Genomic DNA, 27,851 nt, shown 5'->3' with positions numbered 1-27,851 from the left:
GTTTAGATACATAGATGACATCTTTGGCATATGGACCCATAGTGAGGCTGACCTGTTAAAATTCTTGGAAACTCTAAATATATTCTCCCAATTAAATTTCACATGGTCCTATTCTGAATCCCATGCCACTTTCCTTGACATTGACCTCATCCTCACTGAAGGTCAGCTACACACTTCTGTTTATATTAAACCTATGAAGAAACAAATGTACTTACATTTTGACAGTTGGCACACTTTTTATGTCGAACGCCGTGGCATTTGAAGCAAATGTATTTCTTCAAATGCAGACTCTTTACATCAGTACCCCTTCATTCTCACCACAGCCTTCACTGGATGTAATTACCCCACCAGCCCCACCAGATTTCCTGGGCCATTACATCCAATCCTGGTCCTGCTGATCCCTCCAAAAAATAGGTGTATTCCTATTGTCACCCAGCTTTATCCTGGTCTTGAATATATTAATCAGCTACTTTGACAAGACTATGACTACCTAAAATGATTCCCTGAAATGTCCATTCTGTCCAACATTTTGCCCACCACACCTAGAATAGCTTTTTGTTGCCCTCCCAATCTCCACAATATCCTTGTCAGACCCTATGTTCCTTCTGCACACATTTCCCTACCATACAGTTCCTACCCCTGTGACTGTCCCCACTGTAAGACTTGCCCTATGCATCCTCCTACCACCACCCTTACCAGACCTGTAATTGGTAAAACACACACTTTCAAAAGGAGAGCCACCTATGAAACAATATGTGTCATATGCCAGCTCTTATGTAACACTGTCTGGCCTTTTACATCAGCATGACTACCACCAAGTAATAAGTTAGAATGAATGGGCATAGGCAAAGGGTATACTAAGCAACACACAATATCCTGTTGCAGTGCATGCTCTAAAACACAATAGTTATGTCCTCGGTATCTGTTACATCACAGGTGCCATCTAGATTCTTCCCCCAGACACAAGCTTCTGAGAACTCTGCTGGTGGGTACTGGTGTTACATGTCCTTGGTTCTTGCCATCCACCTAGCCTTAATTTACAATAATTTCTTCAGTCTCAACATTTCATCACAGTAAGTATACCTTTCTTCACTCCCTTTTAGTTTTTTACATCTTTCATTTTCTCTCCTGTCTATTTTTCCATACCCTCCCCCTCCCCCCCCCCCCCCCCCCACATATAATGTACTTCACTTTCCATTCTTATTAACTAGTGCACAATGTTTTGTCAGTAATCTCTGCCTTGCATATTACCCTACCTTCCACCTTTAAGCTCTCAGGTTTCCAAATCTCATGTGGTGCTGTCTACAACAATCAATCTTTTCTTCTCATCCCATCCTCTAAGTAACCCCTCACTTGAGTTTTTGGGTGGCTTTTCTCAACTCTCACCATTTCTTAAACCTCACCAATCCTTTTCCTACATCCCTCTTGCTTCCCCTTCAACACCTCTACCAAAGGCAGGAGCCACTGGCTCTGAAAGCTTGAAAATTTAAACACCCTTATATGTGTGTTGTCCTGCCAGTACTTGATGAGTAGACTTTTTTTTATCCATCCAATTACATTATATTTTCAAAAATTGATTATCTTCAATGAAAGCTTTTATTAATTTATCAAAAAACAAAGATGATGTGACTTACCAAACGAAAGTGCTGGCAGGTCGAAAGACACACAAACATACACACAAAATTCAAGCTTTCGCAACAAACTGTTGCCTCATCTGGAAAGAGGGAAGCAGAGGGAAAGATGAAAGGATGTGGGTTTTAAGGGAGAGGGTAAGGAGTCATTCCAATCCCGGGAACGGAAAGACTTACCTTAGGGGGAAAAAAGGACAGGTATACACTCGCACACACACACACACACACACACACACACACACACACATATCCATCCACACACATACAGACACAGCTTGTGTCAGAAATACCAGAATTAAAACATTCACACAAAGCTGTAACAATAACATTGCAACATTTAGGTTCTACATCCACACCTACACCAATACTCCACAAGCCACCTTATGGTGTATGATGAAGGGTACTTCAAACCACTACTAGTCATTTCCTTTCCTGTTCCACTCACAAATACAATGAGGGAAAAGCAACTGTCTGAATGTCTCCATATGAGCCCTAATTTCTCATATCTTATCTTTGTGATCCTTAGGTGCAATGTATATTGTAGGCAACAGCATTTTTCTGCAGTCAGCTTCAAATTCATGTTCTCTAAATTTTCTCAATAGTGTTCCTCAAGAAGACCACTATCTTCCCTCCAGGGATTCCCATTTCAGTTCCCAAAGCATCTCCATAACACTTGCATGTTCCTCAAATCTACCAGTAACAAATCTAGCAGCCAGTCTCTGAATTTCTTCAATGTCTTCCTTGGATCTGACTTGGTATGGGTTCCAAGTATTCGAGCAGTACTCAAGAGTGTATTGCACTAGTGTCCTATATGCAGTTTCCTTCACAGATGAAACACACTTTCCTTGATTTCTCCCAATAAACTGAAGTCAACCATTTGCCTTTCCTACCACAATTCTCACATGCTCGTTCCATTTTATATCGCTTTGCAACATTGTGTCCAGATATTTAAATGGTGTGACTGTGTCAAGCAGGATACTACTAATGCTGTACCCAAACATTATGGGTTTGTTTTTCATACTCATCCACATTAAATTACTTTTTTCTATAGGGTGTGGATGAAACCCAGCCAAATTTCCATTTCAATTTCCCACCATTTTGAAGTTTCACCAGAGGTCAAGACTGGCTTTCTTGAAAGTGATGGGCATCTAGTAAACAGTCAGAACATAAAAATGATTGAGATGTTGTGGACAAATGCAAAGTACAACTGAAGAGCCACAATTATCAAAAGGCTTTGTCCTGAGTATGCGTCCACTGAAATAGTTTGATTTTTTGGGTACCCAAGATCAATTTCATACAATATTGTGGCCAAGTGTAATGCTATACAGAAGTCTGGGGAAGGTTCCACTAACCCAGCAAGGAACCCTCATTCAATAGTCATATAGTTGAAAGAGTTACCAAAAAGATGAGACACCCTAATGCTGCATCTCAATGCACTGCTATCGAAGTGGCATTTGCAAATATGGACAGCACTGTTTTGCAGAGTGCTTGAGATCGCTTCAGGACAAGATTCGAGGTGGCCATTGCAGCTTTAGGGGGTCATGAAAGATACCACTGCTTATATGTAATAGGATTTTCAAATAAATTTACTTTTAAAAAAAGTTTCATTTGTCCAGATGTAAGTTCCAGACCCTGTACATCTAGAGCTAGCTGCCATTATTCACACCAGCAACAAATTTTTTCTAGGTCATCTTGTATCCTACTACAGTCATTCAACTTTGATACCTTACCATACACCACAGCATCATCAGCAAACAACTCAGATAGCTGCCCACCCTGTTCTCCAAATCATATATATATATATATATATATATATATATGTTGTTGTTGTGGTCTTCAGTCCTGAGACTGGTTTGATGCAGCTCTCCTTGCTACTCTATCCTGTGCAAGCCTCTTCATCTCCCAGTACCTACTGCAACCTACATCCTTCTGAATCTGCTTAGTGTATTCATCTCTTGGTCTCCCCCTATGATTTTTACCCTCCACGCTGCCCTCAAATACTAAATTGGTGATCCCTTGATGCCTCAGAACATGTCCTACCAACCGATCCCTTCTTCTGGTCAATATATATATATATATATATATATATATATATATATATATATATATAGTAAAACATTCCACGTGGGAAAAATATATTTAAAAACAAAGATGATGTGACTTACCATACGAAAGTGCTGGCAGGTCGATAGAAACACAAACAGACACATACATACACACAAAATTCAAGCTTTCGCAACAAACTGTTGCCTCATCAGGAACGAGGGAAGGAGAGGGAAAGACGAAAGGAAGTGGGTTTTAAGGGAGAGGGTAAGGAGTCATTCCAATCCCGGGAGCGGAAAGACTTACCTTAGGGGGGAAAAAGGATGGGTGTACACTCGCACACACACACATATCCATTCACACATATACAGACACAAGCAGACATATTTAAAGACAAGTCTTTAAGCCATGAGGCACCATGTCAAGCACTTTCTGGAGTCTTTCAATATGTCTGCCTGTGTCTGTATATGTGTGGATGGATATGTGTGTGTGTGCGAGTGTACACCCGTTCTTTTTCCCCCTAAGGTAAGTCTTTCCGCTCCCGGGATTGGAATGACTCCTTACCCTCTCCCTTAAAACCCACTTCCTTTCGTCTTTCCCTCTCCTTTCCTCTTTCCTGATGAGGCAACCGTTGGTTGCGAAAGCTAGAATTTTGTGTGTATGTCTGTGTTTGTTTGTGTGTCTATCGACCTGCCAGCGCTTTCGTTCGGTAAGTCACCTCATCTTTGTTTTTATATATATATGGAGAATAACAGCGGTCATATCATACTACTGTGGGGCATTCCTGACGAACACTCACCATTGAGGACAACATACTGGGTTCTGTAGCTTAAGGAGTCTTCAAGCCACTCACATACCTGTGAACCTATTCCATATGCTCATACTTTCTTTAACAGCTTGCCATGAGGCACCATGTCAAGCACTTTCTGGAAATCTAGAAACATGGTATCTGCCTGATGCCCTTCACCCATAGTTTGCAGTAAATCTTGTGAGAAAAAGAAAAGCCGAGTTTCACACGAACAATGCTTTCTATAACCATGCTGATTCAGGGTATAAGCTTCTCGGTCTCAAGAAAATTTATTATATTCAAACCTTAATGTAAACATTTCATATATAAATTTATATTAAGGTTTGCATATAAATGCTGCACTTACTCTGAATGATTGCCTGAAGAGAGCTGAGGTTTTAAACCTGTAGGGACCTGTATCAATCCACAAAGCTTAAAATAAAGCAAGATTTGTGAATTGATACCAGAGTATATAAAATCTAATAAAATCTTATAATACAGTCTCACATTCTCAATCACCAAACATGGCAACAGATCTTAAAAAAATAATTTTCTATATAGATTTCAAATTAACACATTACAGTATAGCTGATGATGCATCAGAAAATTATGCAAAGTAACGAGTGTTCATGTAAATGTTTTGGAATGATTTTCGCATTTATGACTACTCAGGATGCTGACATACAGCTGGTCCCCTGCATTTACATATTATTTATGCTGTGAAATCCAATGTGTGGTGCATGATGGTGGGTACTTTGTACCAAAGTCAGTCACATTCTGTACTGTTCCATCTGCATATAATGCTGACTGGCACATAAACTTAACCTGTGTGGAGGCATTTAAACAGCATATACTCCACTTCACAGTGGAAGAATCATTCTGGAAATAACCCCTTGTGCAGTGGCTACCTCATTTCTTTGCAGTATTGTTTCTTCCAGGAATATGAGTCTAGCAAGGGATGCAGGACAGGTTCTGCTCAACGTGAGTAGTAAGAGAGATGTAGTTGCTGAAGTGAAGCTGTGGGATCCATGAGTCATGCCTGAATGTTCAGTCAATAAGAACATTTCTGTTCTTGGTTCATGTCCTAGGCTGGCATGTAATTTTGTTCTAACAGGAACTTTCAAAACAGCACCTACTCCATTTCAGAGTGACTGAGTCACTATGGAAGCTTAAGCTTGCCTGTACATAGCATCAACTCAGATTGGCATAGGAGAAAAGGGATCCACATGCAATGTCAGGAATATACTGTATACCATGCACATGTGGAAAAGTCTACATTGTAATGGTTGGATGATCAACCAACACCAGGATAACTGTACATAAGTGGCATTGCAGGTTGAGATGGGTAGAGAAATTGACCTGGTGGAGCACGCACTGTGTGAGACCAACAACATCATGAAATTCGCTAGCATGGAAGTTCTTGTTGTAGAGAAGAGCTATTGCACCTGCTTGTTCAGGGAACCCATAGAAATACACAAACATGACAATAGCTTCAACAAGAAAGAACAAAACCTCAGGGTAAACATAGATTCCCATGTTGCAGAGAATGACCATTCAGATAGCAAGGAGAGAACTACAGTAGTAACGACCATGCCCTTGGACACTGATGAGCAAGCTACATATAAGCTGTGGCCAGGAGCTCAACTCCAGTTCATCACCAGCGATGGAGGGTTAAGCTTTGACAATGGCAGCCACTCTTGCTGGCTAAACATCAGGAAAATTAGCAAACAAATGTTGGCCAAAGAACCTGAGACACAAGCCAACAGGCAATTTGTCAACAAGTGGCCATGAAAGCCTTGACAATTTTCTATCAACTCAAAGTTGTGTTTTCTTACAAGAACCTGTAAAAACTTCATAAATTACCAGAAAAAGAATGTTAGATAATATCCTCAACATGTCTTACATATACCACACATTCAGCACCTATAGTATGGACAGAAAATACTAGCTATTTGAGAACAAAACAGATATGGGAAAGACCCAGTCTGACATTGTGGGTAGGTAGAGTTCTAACAGCACTATAGGGCACAAAGATTAAAGAACACAATTAAAGTAAACAAAGCACAGCACCCACTTCACTACCAAAGGGTCTCAGTGCAACATAAACTAAATATAATGGCCAAATATGAGTACAATGACGGTTATCCCGACACAACTCACATCCTGCCCTCACATCTTCAAATCTGTCAACCCTTTCTATTAATCCTGGCTGGTCTGAAGCTGAGAATGATTCATGTTTGTGTCCCAGTACAACAAATAGTTTTCATTTATCGGCAAGTTTCAAGTCATTCATAAATACAATGCAGTCATACTATGCTCTTCCTGCATGAAAAATAAATATTAACTTTTTTCATTTTGCAACAATTCACATTTACAATTCATTAACCTACTTCATAGTCTCTTCTGTTCTTCATGACAAACCATTTTCAACCTGGCTTCTTTTTCAATGTATATTTAACTTTCATTTGTCAAAGTTTATTTACTGTATTTTTCTTTGTTACTATAAAATTACTCTGACATGACCAAAGCCCTTTACAGTTGTTCAGATTTCCTATGTAAGATACCAAGTGAGGTGGCACAGTGGTTAGCACACTGAACTCGCTTTCTGGAGGACGATGGTTCAATCCCATGTCCAGCCATCCTGATTTAGGTTTTCCATCATTTCCCTAAATCACTTCGGGCAAATGCCGGGATAGTTCCTTTGAAAGGGCATGGCTAACTTCCTTCCCTGTCCTTCCCTAATCTGATGAGACCGATGACCTTGCTGGCTGGTCTCCTCCCCCAAAACAACCAACCCATGTAACACATTTACCTGCAGTTACACACACAGCCATCCCGATACCTATTAAGAATATGCTTGAACCTTGCTGCCTCCATATCCATTTCAAACAAACACTCCACAAATGACCAATATTACCTTTGATAAGGATAAAAGCTGAAGCAATGAATTAACTAAAATTTTAATTCATTGTTTCAGCTTCTATCCTTATTGAAGATAAAGTTGAGACTCATAGGTCTCCAGGAAAATGTAATTCCGTCAGATCAATAGATAAATATTTCACAACAGCAGTACACATAAAGGCTTTTAACCAGTTTTTCTCAATTATATACACCACAATACTCACACTGCTTTTTTCATGATTATTTCAAAATTTAGATTTAAATAATAGATTAACATTAATTACTTCAATTTTAGCATGTTAAAGTACATGATGCTAAAAGCAAAACCTCAGTAGGAGCGATATATGTCACAGTAGCAAAGATCAACAAGTGCTCACAGTTCTTAAGGCATGCACGTTAGAGCCCTCATTTATTGGACTTTTTTCCATTATTTTGGTTCATACTATCACCTCTCAAAATATGAAAAGTGGAGAGCTTGTAGTACAAGAGATTTGTTTCATGATATTAAAGATGAGGAAGTGCTCATAGCTCTGAAGATATGCATTTTAGAGCCCATGTTTACTGAGACTTTTTTTGTAATAGTATCATGTAGTTTCAACTGTGTGCATTTACACCTTTAACTATACTACTGGCCATTAAAATTGCTACACCAAGAAGAAATGCAGATGATAAACGGGTATTCATTGGACAAATATATTATACTAGAACTGACATGTCATTACATTTTCACGCAATTTGGGTGCATAGATCCTGAGAAATCAGTACCCAGAACAACCACCTCTGGCTGTAATAACAGCCTTGATACACCTGGACATTGAGTCAAACAGAGCTTGGATGGTGTGTACAGGTACAGCTGCCCATGCAGCTTCAACACTATACCACAGTTCATCAAGAGTAGTGACTGGCATACTGTGACGAGCCAGTTGCTCGGCCACCATTGACCAGAAGTTTTCAATTGGTGAGAGATTTGGGGAATTTGCTGGCCAGGGCAGCAGTCAAACATTTTCTGTATCCAGAAAGGCCTGTACAGGACCTGCAACACACGGTCGTGCATTATCCCGCTGAAATGTAGGATTTCACAGGGACCGAATGAAGGGTAGAGCCACAGGTCGTAACACATCTGAAATGTAACACCCATGGTTCAAAGTGCCGTCAATGCGAAAAAGAGGTGACCAAGACATGTAACCAATAGCACCCAATACCATCACGCCGGGTGATACGCCAGTATGGCGATGACGAATACACGCTTCCAATGTGCGTTCACCGCGATGTCGCCAAACACGGATTCGACCATCATGATGCTGTAAACAGAAACTGGATTCATCTGAAAAAATAACGTTTTGCCATTCGTGCACCCAGGTTCATCATTGAGTACACCATCGCAGGCATTCCTGTGTGTGATGCAGCGTCAAGGGTAACTGCAGCCATGGTATCCGAGCTGATAGTCCATGCTGCTGCAAACACTGTTGAACTGTTCGTGCAGATGGTTGTTGTCTTGCAAACGCCCCTATCTGTTGACTCAGGGATCAAGACGTGACTGCACGATCTGTTACAGCCAGGCAGATAAGATGCCTGTCATCTCGACTGCTAGTGATACGAGGACATTGGGATCCAGCACGGCGTTCTGTATTACCCTCCCGAACCCACTGATTCCATATTCTGCTAACAGTCATTGGATCTCGACCAACGTGAGCAGCAATGACGCGATACGATAAACCACAATCACGATAAGCTACAATCCGACCTTTATCAAAGTTGGAAACGTGATGGTATGCATTTCTCCTCCTTACACGAGGCATCACAATGAAGTTTCACCAGGCAACGCTGGTCAACTGCTGTTTGTGTATGAGAAATCGGCTGAAAACTTTCCTCCTGTCAGCATGTTGTAGGTGTCGCCACTGGCGGCAACCTTGTGTGAATGCTCTGAAAAGCTAATCACTTGCTTATCACAGCATCTTCTTCCTGTCGGTTAAATTTCGCATCTGTAGCACATCATTTTCATGGTGTAGCAATTTTAATGGCCAGTAGTGTATGATACACCTAGTATTGTATAGCAACAGAACAATAGTGTGCAAATACTACAGATTAAAAGCAAACCTGTTTTATGAGGTCTAGATCTCCATTGCCATCAACTTGCACCCAAGAACCATTTTCTAACTTTGCATACTTCTGAAGTGACCATACACTATCTGAAAATAATACAAATATATAAAAAACCAAATTAGAAATTTGAAGCATAAAGATGCTATAGTGATATCTTATTTCCTTTCTCAAGTAGAGATAGACATGGCATCATCCAGAAGAAGAATTACACAAACAATTATATCAAAGAACAAAAATATCTGATCCCATCTATACAACATACTTTTATGGTACAGCTACCTAGAATGTGAAATAATGTAATACGAGTATTTATAAACAACTGGAAAAACACTCCTATTGGAGCAAGAAAAAGTTGAATGTCTTTCTCTTGAAAAGGCTCTGAGAGAAAAGTAGGGAAAAGCTGCCTCAATCCTGATTCTGCATTCCTCCTCAAAATTTTTAGCATGTGAACATATTCACACTTTCAGTGCTGAAAGAGAATAGCAGAGAGACAGTGGCAGTGAAAGAGGGAGGAGACAGTGCCAGTGGAAGAAAAAAGATAGAGGAGACAGTGATGGTGGGAGAGTGAAAGCAGCAATGAAAGAGAAGGAGAGATGGATGAAGACAATAACAGTGGGAGCCAAACTGTGAGGAGAGGTTGATTGTCAGTGAGGGACAGTGACAATAAAAGAGAAATGGATGGAGATTGAAGCAATGGGAGCATAAGGGAGAGAAGACAATGGAAATGAAGGATGAATGGAGACCATACATAGACTTGGGCAGTCTGAACCCTCCGAGACAAATGGGTATAGGGGAGGGCACATTTTGGACCAAAATTCTAAACACATGAGCATAGGGGAAAATATAAATTGGACACCCCCCGCCCCAAATTTCTCAGCTGGTGATGAATAGTGGAGACAGTGAGAGCAGGAAAGGAAGACAAAAGAAGATGGTGTAAGTGAGGCAGGCGACAATGGCACTGGGAAATACTGGAAATCAGCGGGAGAGAAAGGAGACTTTTGGAAAGAGACAGTAGCAGTGAGACATAGATGCTGAATATCAAGGTTTAACTACAAAGAGAAACTGCTAAAGGCTTTAGAATGCTCTGTGTTAAAAGAATGCAATTATGTTTGCATGCCCCAATTTTTAATCAGAAAGGTGGAATGAGGATTGAGGCAGCTGGTTCCCCACTTTTCTATTGGAGTCTTTTAAAGAAGAACACATTCACCTTTTTTTGCTCTTACAGGAGCATTTTTTTCTCTAGTTCCCTTCTTTTCCCTGCTTATGTAAAAAGAATTCTATAGGTAAACAAATAAGTATACATAATTTAAGGTTAACAGCAAATCATTTGCTTTACATTTTTTCTGGATACTTTGCTCACCAATCACAATTCGTCAAAAATGCCTAGCCTATGAGTTCTGTCTTAAAAGAGTAAAACCGTGATTAGAAATAGTCTATTGAATTTGCAGTTTTTCCAATTTTACATAATGTTCACCATTCATTTCCTCCAAATGCAAATTGAGCCCTATATTAAACTAAAAAACTTTAAAAAAAATTTTTACAGCAGTAGCACAAATGTAAGCTGTAAAGTGACCACACCACAAAATAGATGCTTACTCTTGCTTAAAGCGAGCACAGCACTCCCATCCAGTTCATCTTAGACTGTTTTACATGCAAATGCATAACATTTTTAGGCTATATCTACAGAATGCCAAACATAGCAGTGTGTAAGTACAAAGAATTTTGTATAACAAAATAATTTTTGTGAGTGCTTACACTGCCAGGTGGCGTCATCAAATAATTTCCAAATCAAGACAGCCTTTATAGGTGTGAGTGACCATTATACAAAGACAGTGTATCATAAAGTTTTTTTGGTGAAAGAATAGCAACTAAAAACATTGATTGGTGACTTAAGAACTCTTGCAATGACCCCAGAGCCATTGCCATCTGTTCACAACAGCAGTTAAAACTGCATTTAAATCTCAGACCAGGTATTACATGCATAAGTATGGTAAATTTAAACCTCAGTTATGAATAGTGATATCAAAAAAAGTTTGAAGGTTCCATGAAAAAGTCATCTTAAGAGCATATGGTAAAAATTTTGACAATTTTCCATGAACAGAAACTATAGAAGTGGCCATCCCCACAATTGGTACATGTGGTACACAAAAGTCATGGTTTTTCAGGTGTGTCCTGATAAAGGATACAGATTTTCAAAAACAGGGAAATGGCATTTCAAGATAAATGTCTAAAGAATGTACGGTAAAAATTTGAGCTATTTTCTATGGTTAGTTATTTAGACAATGGCAGCCAACATTGCAAAAGTGCCTAAAAACCGGTTTTTGTGGGTTTCTGCATAAGTAGGGTAAACTTGAACCTCTCGATCTTGGTAACAGATAATGATATAAAAAAAGTTTTGTAGGTGTGAGAGAACATTATTTTAAGAACTTATGGCAAAAATTACAATGATCTGCAGTGAATAGAAATTAATGAAGTGGCTATCCCCATTATTAGTACTTTTCATACCCAAAAAAACATGATTGTTTGGAGTTTTCTCAGGAACCACGCATGAACAAATGATGCTTTTATAAGCCATAGGTCCAGCCTGGACCACACCTAAAGCAAAACAACCAACTGATTTGCTCAGTTTTCCTGGGCTATGGGAAATATGTAATGTTTAAATTTTAAACATATAATGTAAAATAGCTATGATATGCCCATTCTTCTGATGGATGCATCAGGGGTCACTAGGCCAATGGGTATCCAGAAAACTTGACCCTTTGTACCTGTGAGCAATAGAACACAAGATATGCCACACAGAAGAATCAAAATTTCACATGCAGCTTTTCAGAACATGTCACATATGCACTATCATCCATGGACCAATACAGCAACAATCCACAAAGAAGGGAAGTGATTAAGCATGGCAACTAACAAGACTAAAAAGTTTGCAATTTCAGTTTTCATTCATTCATAATATTATGTATAGCCCTGTTGCTGCAAGAAACAGCTGCTACCAATGCTATAAATTAATTCAGATCCTGCACCTTATCTAAATGTGTCTAATGTCAGACATCATGCCAGACATCCCACATTCTCATCAATCCCAACTTTTGTCAATGTGATCTGCCATGTGGCACACAAAAAGAAAGAATGAAGGCTGATGCTCACAGTAGTTGGTCTTGTTTACATGCTGTTCTAGTTAACAATCAAATCTCACTAATTATCTGAAATATCCTCATTTAATAAACTACACTATTGTCCTTGATTTTAGTATCTGGGTTACTCTCTTGATTTCTGATGTGCTGTCCTATTTCTGACCTTCATTTGTACCTGGATTTGGTCATAGGTTCCTGTTATACTATTATCAGTGAAGTGCATTGTCTAATAAGAACAGAGTCACAAAAGCATACTGGTAATGAAGAAGTACCATATTTCGAAGCACATTAGTAATTCAAAGTAGGTCACATAATATTACAACAGATTCAACAACAGCAAGAGCATTTAACTTGCTCCATCATCTGCCAATGCAGCTGCTTATTGGGGCAGTAAACTTGCATCAACCGACAGTACCCGCCACATTTGCACCAGTATAAGAAAGAAGCATCACTTAGATTATAATGCTTGGTAAGTGACTAAAATTTAATGAAATAATTTTTTTTTTCAAAAGTAACTGGGGTCAGAAGCATCCCATTTGTTGAGATGAGACTACAGGATACATTAACTAGCCAGATCCCATTGTTTTTTACGAAATTTGTGACATGCATCTAGAGCTCCATCTGTACTCTGCAAGCCAGCTGTAGTGTGTGGTGGAGAGTACCACTATCTGATCTCCCCTTCCCTGTTTCATTTGTGAACAGCAATGATTTTTCAGTAAACAATCATATTAGCTCTAATTTCTTAAATTTTCTTGTTGTGGTCGTTTTGTGAGAATATGACTACGAAGTCTTTTGCGACGGAGTCCTTGCATAAAAAGTTCTCGATTTACTTGCCACATCAAGTTTTACCCCTGATGAAAATGACAGAGGCAGTCATCAAAAGCTCGGTATTTTATCCAAATTTGATGCGGCAAGTAAACCGAGAACTTTTTATCCATTTTGTAAGAAGTTTGTGGAAAGAAGTAAAACATTGTCTGATTCTTCCTCAACGGACTCCTCAGAATTTCAATATTAAACACCTCTCTTGTAGCATCTGCCACTGAAGTTAGTTGAACATCTCTGTAACTTTCTTGTATTGATTAAACAATACTGTGATGAAATGCACCACTCACCACTGGATCTCATCTGTTTCCTCTGTTAATCAAACCTGGTATGAGTCTCAGACTGAGGAGCAATATGCAAGAATGGGTTGAACAAGTGTTGTGTAAGTCACTTCTTTCATGGATGAGTTACATTTCTTTAAGAATCTTCCTATGAATCTCAGTCTGACACCTATTTTTCCTACTACTTATTTTATGCTTCACTCTTAGAATTGTAGGAGAAGCCATCTTGTTGCAACCACATTCAAATTTCACTAGCAACTGAAGAAGCCAGAGTTACAGGAAGGTAGCATTGTGTTGCCACGAGAAAACAGTGGCATTGTTGTAGGAACAAACCACAATCTATACCTAGATCAGAATAACAAAATGATTAACAGTAGAGCATGGAAGGGGGGATGTTATTTCTCACAAGTGCAATATGGCTCTTGTAGCAGGAGCTGTGCAGTCCCATACTAATAAGGCATTCAATAAGTAATACAACACTTTTTTTCTCTCAGCCAGTTTTGGTTTAAAAACATGGAATTTGTTGTGGGACATCACAGATTATTCCTGCTTCAGGCCATATAGTTTCATGAAGTTCCCATTGGTGGTAGTGCTATACATAGCCTTCAAAATGGCATCTGTAATGGAGGTGCTTTCCAAGCAGAAAGCTGTCATTGCATTTCTTTTGGCAGAAAACCAGAGCATCACAGATATTCATAGGCACTTGCAGAATGTCTACAGAGACCTTGCAGTGAACAAAAGCATGATGGGTCATTGGGTGAGGCATCTGTCATCATTGAACAGGGTAATGCAAACCTGTCCAATCTCCTGTGGGCCAGTCAGCTGCTCCCCGTTGTAACTCCTGCAACATTGGAACGTGCAGACACACTCATTCGAGGCAATCTACGGATCGCAATCAAACACCTCAGTGCTCAACTGGATGTCTCTGTCGGTAGTGCTGACACAGTTGTCCACCAGTTGGGGTACTCAAGGTGTGCACGCACTGGGTTCCTTTGCCACTTAACAGAATACCATAAAGAGCAATGAATGACCATCTGTGCAGAACTGCTTGCATGTTACAAGGCTGACTGTGGCAATGTTTTGTTCAACATCATCAAAAGAGATTAAATATGGGTTCATTACTTTGAATCAAAAACAAAACGGAAATGCACAGAAAGGTGCCGCGCTTCCTCTATCCCAAAGAAAAAGTTCAAGGTTGCACCCTGAGCCAGTAAAGTCATGGTGATGGTCTTCTGGGACTCTGAAGGGGTTATTCTGCTTGATGTCCTCCCTCATAGTGCAATTATCATTTCAAAATGTAGTGCGCTACCCTCAGTAAACTGAAGAAACAACTTCAGTGTGTTTGTTGCCACAAAAATGCAAATTAACTTCTCCTTCTCCATGACAATGGAAGGCCTCACACATGCCTGTGAATCTGAGAAGAGCTCACAAAACTTCACTGGACTGCTTTTCCTCATCCACCCTACAGCTCCGATCTCACACCTTCTAACTTCCATCTGTTTGGGCCAACAAAGGATGCACTCCACATGAAGCAGTATGTGGATAATGGAGAGGTTATTGATGCAGCACAATGTTGGCTCTGGCACTGACCTGTAGAATGGTACCATGGAGGCACAAAGGCCGGCCCAGTAAGGTGGCAAAAGGCCATCACGCTGAATGGAGATTATGTTGAAATCTACACTTTTGTATCCAAAAGAGCGGGGAACATGGTGAATTGGAATCCTGAATAATATCACCTGCTATCAAATAAAATTTGTTGCATTACTTATTGAATGTCACTCATACAATCTACACTGGCAATGGTAAGAAAATACCCCATTAACGTGCAGTATCGCATTACCCTTACAGGATCATGATAGTCTTATCACACTCTAAGCAATTTCATTGTTAGCTTCACACATTCCATAAAAGAAAAGTATCACACTAAGAAACAAACCTTATAAGGACAAATCACAGTAATTATGTAGCAGTCCACAATGATCATCAGCAATTGAATAGTGGCCGGCAGTTGAGGAAACAGTGTGATATGACGCTGTGAAGAGCAAAAATGGCATGACTAAACTAGTGCTGTGATTGGTTGTTGCTAAGGTAGCTATACTGTAAACAATTAGCTGTGAATTACTTTGTTATTATGAACCACATACGTTACAGAGCGTGTATTTTTGGTACTCCTGGCCAATATAATTGCAGAACCATGAAGACAGCATGCTGCAAATACTAAGTCAGCAAGAACTCCGGTATCTGCTTGGATATGAAAATGATTAGCACTTCAGTGCACTCACACAAAGTGGATAGAAATAATGCTATCTGTGTTCTGCAAATAAGAAAATACAATCATCAGTACAACAGTGTGTTTCTTACTTGCTCTGAGAGAAGAACGAGTGGAAACTAGAACATGTAAAATATTAGTTCAACATTACAAGATAGATTTACACACGATGGATAACTTTGTATAATCCAATTCCACAGAAGTGTTCTAAGTATTTACAGCTGTCTCTGAATATTAAAGTATCAATGGATATGAACAATTTTACAAAACTCTTCACTTCAAGTATGTAGATATAAAGTTCACAGTTAAAGTTCAGCATACACTGACATGACAAAAGTCACGGAATATCTCCTAACGTCAGGTCACACCTCCTTTTGCATGGTATAGTGCAGCAACTCGATGTGGGATGGACTCAACAAGTCGTTCTCTGCAGAAATATTGAACCAAGCTGCCTCTATAGCCACCCATAATTGCAAAAGTGTTGCTGGAGCAGGATTTTGTGCATGAACTGACCTGTTGATAATGACCCATAAATGTCCAATAGGATTCATGTTGGGTGACCTAGTTGGCCAAATCATTTGCTCGAATTGTCCTGAATTTTCTTCAAAACAATCGTGAACATTTTTTGACGTGGTGCATTGTCATTCATAAAAATTCCATTGTTGTTTGGGCATGTGAAGTCCATGAATGGCTATAAATGACCTCCAAGTAGCTGAAAATAACCATTTTGAGTCCATTATTGGTTGTTCCATGTAACCACAGCCCACGCCATTATGGAGCCATCACCAGCTTGCACAGTGCCTTGTTGACAACTTGGGTCATTAGCTTCATGTGGTCTGCACCACACTCAAACCCTACCATCACCTCTTACCAACTGAAATCAGGACTCAACTGATCAGGTAACGGTTTTCTAGTCATCTAGGGTGCAACAGATATGGCCATGAGCCCAGAAGAAGCGCTGCAGGCAATGTCATGTTGTTAGCAAAGTTATTGGTCGTCTGCTGCCACTGCCAATTAACTCCACGTTTCGCAATACTGTCCTAACAGATAAGTTTGTCATATGCTCCATTTTGATTTCTGTTGTTATTTCAAGCAGTGTTGCTTGTCTGTTAGTACTGACAACTCTATACAAATGCCGCAGCTCTCAGTCATTAAGTGAAGGCTGCTGGTTACTGCATCACCCATGGTGAGAGATAATGCCTGAAATTTGGTATTCACGGGCACACCTGAACTGTGAATCTAGGAATATTTGATTTCCTAATGATTTCTGAAATGGAATATCCCATGCATCTAGCCCCAGCTACCAGTCTGCATTCAAAGTCTGTTAATTTCTGTCGTGCAGCCATAATCTCATCGGAAACCTTTTTACATGAATCACGTAAGTACAAATGACAGCTCTGCCAATGCACTGCCCTTTTATACCTTGTGTACATGATGCTACTACCACCTGAATATGTGCAGATCACTATCCAATGAGTTTTGTCACCTCAATGTAAGACATAATATACCATCGTGTGCTATTGACATAATATACCCTTGTGTCCTATTGAAAATGATGAGGTCATCTTAATCATTGATCATGAACTGGGCTGATGCTACCTGCACAGGGCTGTATATCAACCTCCATGCAGTGGCACTACTTCACTGGATACCTCCTGCGACACAAATTGCTAACTGTTGTCAGGAATCAGGGTCCTGGGGAATCCCTCAATGGCAACCTGCGACACAAGTTGCTAACTGTTGTCAGGAACCAGGGTCCTGGGGAATCCCTCAATGGCAATAATAAGTGACAACATCTGAACCCTGGAAGTTACTGACATGGAGGACAGCTTGGTTACATATGGGAAATAGGATAATGCATCAACCACCAACAACCACATGCTGCCCAAAAAGGGGCTGAAAAAATCGATGTGCACCCTCTCCTAAGGGTGTTTCAGAACTGGCCAAGGAGAGAACTGGCACAGCAGAGTAGCCTGGTCCCATGCACAAGCCTCACAAGAATGCACCAGATGTCTGATGTCACAACTGATTGCCAGCCAGTAGATATGATATCACACCAATGCCATCATACGAGTCATACCCCAGTGTGACGCACACAGCAACTGGAGTATACCAGAATGGAACACCAGGGGAATGACTACACAACAGCAAGGCTCTTCTGTGGCAAGCATGAAAACCCCATAGACAACACAGAGTGATCATATGCGAGGAAAAATATATGCCAGACCTGATCCACACCTGAAGAGACACACTCTAGCCAACCCAACCTGACTACCGAAATAATATTTCAGGAAAATGGGTCGATGGCCATCAGCAGGAAGTCTGACAGGGTTTGCTGAAAGGTATCATCCATTGTGGACACAAAAGCCTTCTGCTGATCAACCTCAATATCGGACCCTACTAGTAGCCGCAACAGCGCATCAACATTGGCAGGCTGGACGATGGAGCACTAGCAAGTGTCATAACAATATTTACTTAGAAAGAGGGCCCACCACTGCAACCAGTGGGCAGTCTTGTCTGACAGCTCGGAATGAGGACCAAATAAGGAAACCAATGGCTTGTGGTCAGTGCTGAGGTGGAAATCTTTAACCCCAAAAACAATAGCTAGTGACACTTTTTTCACCTGTAAATAATTATGCTGTGCAGCGGAAAGCACCTATGATGCCTAAGCAAGGGGCTGTTCAGTGCTATCCAGGTTCCGATGTGGCAGGGAGCAGAGCACAAATGCAGCTTGAGAGACTGAAAAGCCAGTTGACAATCCAGTACCGGACAAACTCAAGACTCTTCTGGAAAAACTGGTTAAGAGACTGGAAGGTATGCATGGCTTGGGGTATGAAATGAGCATAATGCAAAATATTACCAAAAAGGACTGGAGCTCCTTCTGGTTCTTGGACACTGGTTGGTTGACAGTGACCTCAATGAGGTTGTCTATGGGGACTATGCCATCTTTACAAGGCACATGACCCAAGAAATGTACCTTCAGAGAGAAAAAAACTGCACTTCTCCAGCTTGCAATGGAGGCTATTCTTCCGGAGGCAATGGAAAACTGACTGAAGGTTATGTACAGCTGTGACCCAGATGTCATCAAGATAATTGATGCAACAGGGAATTTCCTGAATCAACTGCTCCAAATACCGTTGGTAAATTCCTGGTGCAGATGACTCCAAAGGAGTTGTTGAGGACTAGGAAAGTCTAGAAACTGCATCCAACATAAATTGCAGGGAAGCATTATGTAAGCTGATGCAGATGCTTGGTGGAGGGAATAGAGCAGGGACGACAAAATTTGAGTACCACCAATGGCTTAAGAGCAAAGTGCTTCAAAATTTACAACTCAGACCAAGGTATTCTGAAACGGTAGGCTCTGGGACCACAGTAAGGAATCCAAATCACAAAAAGAAACATACTGAGACACTAAATGCAGTTTGTCAATAATCTGGAAGCCAAAAACAGAAAACACTTTGACCCCAACAGTGAATTGACCACTAATAAATGAGTTGCCATTCCAGATTCTTATAATGCATAGAGATGGAGAATAGCCCCTGCAAAGGAATGGCCTTTTTATCAAAGCCACAATCTGATGGAGTGGCTGTTGCAACTGTGGGCATCCCAAGAGCCAGCACATATCTAATTAGGCTGACAGTCTCCTACGTCTACTTGAAATTTGTCTGATCACTCACCCATTACCACCATCAGCAAAATACACTTGAGCAACACATGCATGCTGTCGGAGGCAGCCCCAGAGTCCAGTGAAAACACCAGGGCATCTGATGACTGACTCACAGCTTGTTGACTGTCACAAACAGTTGCCTGATGACCTATCCATTGGTATTCCCCACACATGGGCTCAATGTGTAGGCATTCATGGTGGACATGTAACAAATGACAATTAGGGCAGGACTGTTGGCTTGGCCAATGGATGGAGATCAATGCTGAAGACCTTAAAAATGCTGCTGGTGGGAATTACAATGCAAAGTGGTGCAAACATGCCGAGTTTATCATGGGTGAGGATAGGCAGTGCTGTGATGCCACTGCACTGGCATCACCAATGGCAGCAACACACAGCAACTAAGTGGAAGGCAAGACCACCTAGGGTATTCCATGAGGCACCAAGGGCTGGTGGTTACCACACACACCCAGTTACACTACCTGCCAATTATCAGAAAGGACATCCCTTGCCACCACAGTGAGCTCATGTGGTTCCTCATTTTGGGCAACATTGGCTAAGGAAGGATTGTACATTGTACAAGGACAATACCCAATGCCCTAGTCCAGGGGCAATTCTAGAAGTCTGTCAAGGGGGGGGGGGGGGGGGGGATGGAATATGACTATATGACTTAACAAAAGGAGAGTTGGGGGTCATCTACCGACAAATTGGTAAAATTTGGTGTTGCATGGAGTAGTTTTTGGTAGAGTTCAGGGTAAAAAATGTGTATTAATAAATAATATGACACCTATTTTAAGCTAAATGATATTTATTGGTTTAGGTAGCAAGCTGTCTGCCGCTCTTATTCTTTTGTTAAAATGTATTTAGAATACATTGCAACCTATATTGCTACATAATTATAAAAAAAAATGATTGGATCTGTTGGAATAATATATTTGCTGATATTGGAAGTCATTTTATCCAACGTAATATGACACTCCAGAGGGGGAGGGGGAGGCTATAGCCCCCATAGCTCTCTCTCCCCCTTACCACCGCCCCTGCCCTAGTCTGAACTTTATGATCCTGAGCTAACCTGACAATCATGTCTGCATAATAGGTAGCACATTTAGGACACTGAAAATGACACTTGCATGAGAAGCCCTGCAAATCAGTATTCCAGGCTGCTAAATCACAGTAAGACTCAGTTTTTACAGTTTCTAACACACAATTCAACAAAACCTGACATTTTAATTTCACAGAATGGGCATATGATTAGTGAACTCTTGTGCAGAAAGATGTGCAGTATACTGCTGCATCCACTTTCAATAAGCTACCACTAGAATTCAAAAATCTTAGCAGTAATCCACACACTTTCAAACTGAAACTGAAGAGTTTTCTCATAAATCACTCCTTATATCCTGTTGAGGAGTTCCTAAATAAATTAAGCTGATTCTCGTTGTATTGTTGATTATGTTCACTTAAATTTATGGCATGACTTTTTTGGGTTCATAAACATTTTATTTTATCTGTTATTACTTTTAAGTTGTAATTTCATGTCCTGACATGTTCTATGACATTGGAGATTTTCTCCTCAATTTGGTCCTACAGAACTTGACGTGTAAATAAAAAAATAAAATAAAAATAACATATTAGCACTTTTCAAGGACAACTGTCGATAAGTGACTATCAATGAGTTGTTAGCAGCAGTAGAATGGTAGAACAAAGTTGGTGTCTGGCAATTACACAGGAAAATTCATGGGAACACGGACAAATCTTAGTTCATAACAAATGTCTGTCTGGTCATCTGGTCATTAACAAAGAGATGTTGACAGACTGTCCAGCAATCAGATTGCCTCTGCCATTTAGGTAGGTGCAAGGTGAGGTGCATTTGTGAGCCTGATCCTCAAATTTCCAATGATACCAACACACTGTAGGCGAGTTCATTCTGGAATGAATATGTGACCTTCTGTGGTAACGACCTCCGTCTTTGTTGAGTTAGCAGTTCACTCATTTGACTAGCCAGAGCAATCTCTTTGGTCTCACAGGCAATCATAATTTGCTCATGTCACTGCCAATGACAAGGCACTATCGCAAGGCACTGCTAAAGTGCCAATTGAGGCGGAATTATTGCATCCTGAATCATATTGAACAGATATGCGACAGTGTCTAAATGCATTTCTATCAGAGATGCTGCTATGGCTTTAATATGAGGTGGAAGAGAACTACTCCAGAGTGTATGCATCAACTTTACTATTCAGGTATGTCAAGTACTGCAATAACTTCCTGTCCATAATGCATTAACACTTGAAGCACCTGCTCCTCTTTTGATCCATACACTCAGCAAATCAACTCTGTTTTCAGTTTACCATACAAATCTTATGCAGGAGGTGCTGTGATTACAGGTTCAAATTCAGCTGCATAGTGGTGGTCAAGCTGACTGAACACCAGAACAAACCTCATAGAACCTGTGGTTATTCCTGCATAATGAAAACTAGTTTCCATCTACACAAACTATAGTGCCAGACTGTAAGACCAGAATGGCGATAATTACATGGCATTTCATGACACTGATAGACCTTCAGTGTGCATGCATTTTAATAGGGTGAAGCTCCTTTGGTCAGTCACAACAGTTTGTTCTTATTCTTCTAATATCAGTATGCTTATCACATCAGGGTCACCAGTGTCAGAGTGGCTATGGCTATAACTGTTCTGAACTACTTACATGTGTGTATTCAGATAAATCATCCACAATAGCACACAAATTATTGGAATTCTATAAATTTGAACAACAAATATTTATTAACACATACATGTTAAAGATAACTTGCAACTTATAAACTGCAGCAAATTAATGCTAATCGTGAGCTGCTTCTAATATGTAAAGAAGTTTTCACTGTCTACTCCCTTGGAGTGTCAATTAACAAAACAACTGCTGATGCCAAACAAAGAGCACCTCTAGCGGTTGCCTTACAAACTCACCAGCTACTATTAAACTCCTCATGTGATAACAATATGCTTTTCATGGCACTCTCTACATTACAGCTTACAATGTTGCATACCATTACAACAGGAGATGTTGAATAGGCCGCTCTCTGATGGCAAGACTATTCAGGGTCGTCTACTAGACAAAACCATCAATCAGCTATCAGAGTACTATGGTCAAGCAATAAGAAGCAACCAGAATACCCTAGATGGTATGAAAAAGGCTGTGTGGGGAACCTTATTCCATAAAATATCAACAGATGACAATCTGATCCAAAACGTTTGCTCAGGTGAGTGGTGTAAATATAAAACAGCTTAAGCACCTGGAACTTTAGATAAGTTTACCCACAAGAACTCTTTACCTGAGGCTATGATGTTGGCTATGATGTTTGAACTTACGAGTTACCTCAAAGAAAGCAGTTTATTGACAAATGGCCAACAAGGATTCAGAAAAATCATTCTCGTGAAGTAATGAGTCCTATTGAAACGGTGTCAAATTGATTCCATATTCCAGAATGCGATTTTCACTCTACAGCAGAGTGTGCGCTGATATAAAACATCCTGGCAGATTAAAACTGTGTGCCCGACCGAAGCTCGAACTCGGGACCTTTGCCTTTCACGGGCAAGTGCTCTACCAACTGAGCTACCGAAGCACGACTCACGCCCGGTACTCACAGCTTTACTTCTGCCAGTACCTCGTCTCCTACCTTCCAAACTTTACAGAAGCTCTCCTGCGAACCTTGCAGAACTAGCACTCCTGAAAGAAAGGATATTGCGGAGACATGGCTTAGCCACAGCCTGGGGGATGTTTCCAGAATGAGATTTTCACTCTGCATCGGAGTGTGCGCTGATATGAAACTTCCTGGCAGATTAAAACTGTGTGCCTGACCAAGACTCGAACTCGGGACCTTTGTCTTTCGCGGGCAAGTGCTCTACCAACTGAGCTACCGAAGCACGACTCACGCCCAGTACTCACAGCTTTACTTCTGCCAGTACCTCGTCTCCTACCTTCCAAACTTTACAGAAGCTCTCCTGCGAACCGTGCAGAACTAGCACTCCTGAAAGAAAGGATATTGCGGAGACATGGCTTAGCCACAGCCTGGGGGATGTTTCCAGAATGAGATTTTCACTCTGCATTGGAGTGTGCGCTGATATGAAACTTCCTGGCAGATTAAAACTGTGTACCCGACCGAGACTCGAACTTGGGACCTTTGCCTTTCGCGGGCAAGTGCTCTACCAACTGAGCTACCGAAGCACGACTCACGCACGGTACTCACAGCTTTACTTCTGCCAGTACCTTGTCTCCTACCTTCCAAACTTTACAGAAGCTCTCCTGCCAACCTTGCAGAACTAACTCTCCTGAAAGAAAGGATATTGTGGAGACATGGCTTAGCCACAGCCTGGGGGATGTTTCCAGAATGAGATTTTCACTCTGCATCGGAGTGTGCGCTGATATGAAACTTTCTGGCAGATTAAAACTGTGTGCCCGACCAAGACTCGAACTCGGGACCTTTGCCTTTCGCGGGCAAGTGCTCTACCAACTGAGCTACTGAAGCACAACTCACGCCCAGTACTCACAGCTTTACTTCTGCCAGTACCTCGTCTCCTACCTTCCAAACTCTACAGAAGCTCTCCTGCGAACCTTGCAGAACTAGCACTCCTGAAAAAAAGGATATTGCGGAGACATGGCTTAGCCACAGCCTGGGGGATGTTTCCAGAATGAGATTTTCACTCTGCAGCGGAGCAGTTTAACCCTTGTCCCACTGAAAAGATGAGTGAAAAAAGTATTAATGATATCATTAACACTGAACAAAGCTGCGGGGCCTGATGAAATCCCTATCATATTCTATACTGAATTTGCGGCTGAGTTAGCCTCTCTTCTAATTGTAATCTATTGTAGATCCCTTATACAAAAAACTGTACCCAGTTTTTGGAAAAAAGCACAGGTCACGTTAATGTACAAGAAGGGTAAAAGAAATGGTCTACAAAGCTACTGTCCAATATCCTTGATGTCAGTTTGTAGTAGAATCTTAGAACATATTCTCATCTCCAGCATAATAAGGTATCTCAACCAGAATAACATCCTCCATGCCAACCAGCATGGATTCTGAAAACATCGATCATTTGAAACGTAACTTGCAATTTTCTCACATGACATACTGAAAGCTTTGGATCAAGGCAGTCAGGTAGATGCAGTATTTCTTGATTTCCAAAAAGCATCTTATTTGGTACTATGCCTACATTTATTGTAAAAATATGATTATATGGGGTATCAAATGAAATTTATGACTAGAATGACTTTTTAGTAGAGACGATGTAGCATGTTATCATGGACAGAGAGACATTGCCAGATGTAGAAGTAACTACAGATGTTCTGAAGGGAAGTATGTTGGGATCCTTGATGTTCACGTTGTATACTAATGACTTTGCAGACAATATTAATAGTAAGCTCAAACTTTTTGCAGATGATGCACTTAACCTGTAATGAAATACTATCTGAAATAAGCTGCGTAAATATTCAGTGAGACATTGATAAGATTTGAAAGTGGTGCATAGATTGGCAACTTGCTTTAAATGTTCAAAAATGCAAAATTGTGCACTTCAAAAAAACAAAAAAATATAATAACCTATAGCTATAATACCAATGAGTTATTGTTGGATTCGGCCAACTCATACAAATACCTGGATATAACATTTGTAGAGATATGAAATAGAATGATGACATAGGTTCAGTCTTGGGTGAAACAGGTGGTAGACTTCAGTTTATTTGTAGAATATTGGGGGAGTTCAATCAGCCTACAAAGGAGATTGGTACAAATCTCTCATGCAACCAGTTCTAGAATATGACATAGGTTCAGTCTTGGGTGAAACAGGTGGTAGACTTCAGTTTATTTGTAGAATATTGGGGGAGTTCAATCAGCCTACAAAGGAGATTGGTACAAATCTCTCATGCAACCAGTTCTAGAATACTGCTGAAATGTGTGGAACCCGTACCAAATAGAACTAACAGGGGATATTGAATGTTTACAGAGAAGGACAGCATGAATGGCCACAGGTTTGTTTGATCCATGGGAGAGTGTCAGAGAGACATTGAAGAAACTGACCTGGCAGATTCTTGAAGATAGACGTAAGTCATCCTGAGAGTGTCTATTAACAAAGTTTAGAGAACTGGCTTTAAATGATGACTCTGGGAATATACTACATCCCCCTACATATAGTTCACATAGGGATCATGAGAATAAGATTAGAATAATTACAGCATGCACAGAGGCACCCAAACAAATATTCCCCCTGTGCTCTGTACATGACTGGAATAAGCAGTCACCCTAGTAACTGGTACAATAGGAGATACCCTCTGCCATGCACTTCATGGTGGTTTGCAGATGTAGATGTAGAATATCACTAAGTAAAACTGAAGCAGCTAATATCTGTCACCCTCTGCTAATATCTGCCATTCCCCAGAGAAGTGCTGTACGCACTCCACTGTTCCTGCTCTACATAAAGTATTTAGGTGCCAATCTCAGCGAGCCTCTCAGATTGTTTGCAGATTACGCTATCATTTACTGTCTTTTAAATTCATCAGGCGATCAAAACCAACTGTGAAATGATTTTGAAAAGATATCTGTGTGGTATGATGAGTGGGAATTGATTTTAAACAATGAAAAATCACACGAAACTAAAGGCTATAAATTCAACTAAATGCATACTACATAGGGGTTACAATTACGAATAACTTAAATTGGAATGAAGCAAACCAAAGACTCTGATTTATTGGCAAAACTCTTAGAAACTGCAACAGGTCTACTGAAGAGACTCCTTACCCTTGTCCATCCTCTTCTGGAGTATTGCTGTGCAGTGTGAAATCATCATCTCATAGGTTTGACGGAGGAGGTGAACAAGTTCAAAAAGCGATGCTCATTTTGTATCATAGCGAAATAGGATTGAGAATGCCACGGATATGATACGTGAGTTGTGGTTGCAATCTTACAAACAAAGGCGTTTTTTCGTTGTCGCAGGATCTTCTCATGAAATTTCAATCACCAACTTTGTCCTCAGAGTGTTAAAATATTTTGTTGGTGCTCTCTTCGAGAGTGGAATGGTAGAGAAATAGCTTGAAAGTGTTTCAATGAACCATCTGCCAAGGATTTAATTGTGAATTGCAGTGTAATCATGTAGGTGTAGATGTAGGCATGTGGCATTGCTTCTTTCATATATTCTATTGCTGTATCACTAGAACTGTCCACACAGATCTCCCGAGCTACTTTTAGTAGCTTGCAGAAGAGACTGAGCCAGCTTTCAGCTTTTCGTACCATTATGAAAGTTCCATTACTTTGTAAGAGTGCTTCAAACTCTGGCAATCTGTTGCGAATGCTTCGGCAGTTGATCGTTAGGATTTTAAAAGTCTCATCTGTGGCGGCAATTTCTTTGAGGTTTGCTACTTTGGGGTCTCCTACTGCTGTCATTATCTGCGCAGTATGGATACTTTCTGATGATCATATACATGCATGCGAAAGGCTGAGAAATTACTACCACTTTATCTTAGTACGTCATTTGCCCATACACTTCAAAGTACTTACTTTTGAACATGCCGACCGAAAGAGTTGGTAGGCAAGATATTCTGGAAATTTTAGGTTTTGAACTACAATTACTAAAAGGAAATTCCTCGCTGTGTAACGGCAATAAACTGTGAATGTATGCACTTCTGTTTGGAGTGGTTCAACTATACTGGAAACCAGAGAACGATTCGGAAAAAGTTATAGGCCAATGTGTTGTTACTTCTCGGTCTTTATAAAGCGCGCCTCATATAAACAGTTGATCATAAACTTCGTTACTCGATTGTCTTCGTGTACCAGACTACAAACTCGTTCCATTAGTATCTTTGGTGGTGGAGGTTAACTGCTGTGTACTGCGTTCTCAGTGGAGTTCGTCAGCTGTGTTGTGAGTGAATTTATTCCAAACATGTCAAGGAAAGTAGAACCACGTAGCGTTTCACCGTTGTTGGAGATGCTTAGAGAGTTCCTTCTAGGAAGACCACATACCAACGCTCTCCGATTTGCAGATTTCATCGCAGCTCGTACTCAACCACCACCAAATCTTCCGGAAGGACCAGCTCACAAATTGGCTGCAAACTATTATTACTCAAGAGATCCACGACGAGAGGTTTGCCCACCTACAGTATTGGCTGATGGCAGCAAACCAGCTATTGCAGCAGGCGCACAAGCGTTAACGGCTGGCAGTAAAGTTGCTGCAGT

General features: G+C 40.6%; 1 protein-coding gene across 1 annotated transcript in view; it reads right to left on the bottom strand.

Annotated features, from left to right (window-relative positions):
- Positions 1-27,305, bottom strand: part of LOC124613361 — a 74,793-nt gene extending 47,488 nt beyond the window's left edge. The window contains exons 1-2 of the mRNA XM_047142059.1: positions 27,177-27,305; positions 9,460-9,551 (exon numbers count right to left, since the gene is read on the bottom strand). Of these exons, the coding sequence (XP_046998015.1) occupies positions 9,460-9,551; positions 27,177-27,186 (102 nt within the window). The 5' untranslated portion in view covers positions 27,187-27,305. The remainder of the gene's footprint in view (positions 1-9,459; positions 9,552-27,176) is intronic.
- Between the last annotated feature and the right edge of the window lie 546 nt (positions 27,306-27,851).

Source organism: Schistocerca americana, chromosome 4, assembly GCF_021461395.2.
Source record: "Schistocerca americana isolate TAMUIC-IGC-003095 chromosome 4, iqSchAmer2.1, whole genome shotgun sequence".
NCBI classification, from domain to species: domain Eukaryota; kingdom Metazoa; phylum Arthropoda; class Insecta; order Orthoptera; family Acrididae; genus Schistocerca; species Schistocerca americana.
Note: the sequence above shows the minus strand (reverse complement) of the source record. Positions and strands in the feature narration are given on the sequence as shown.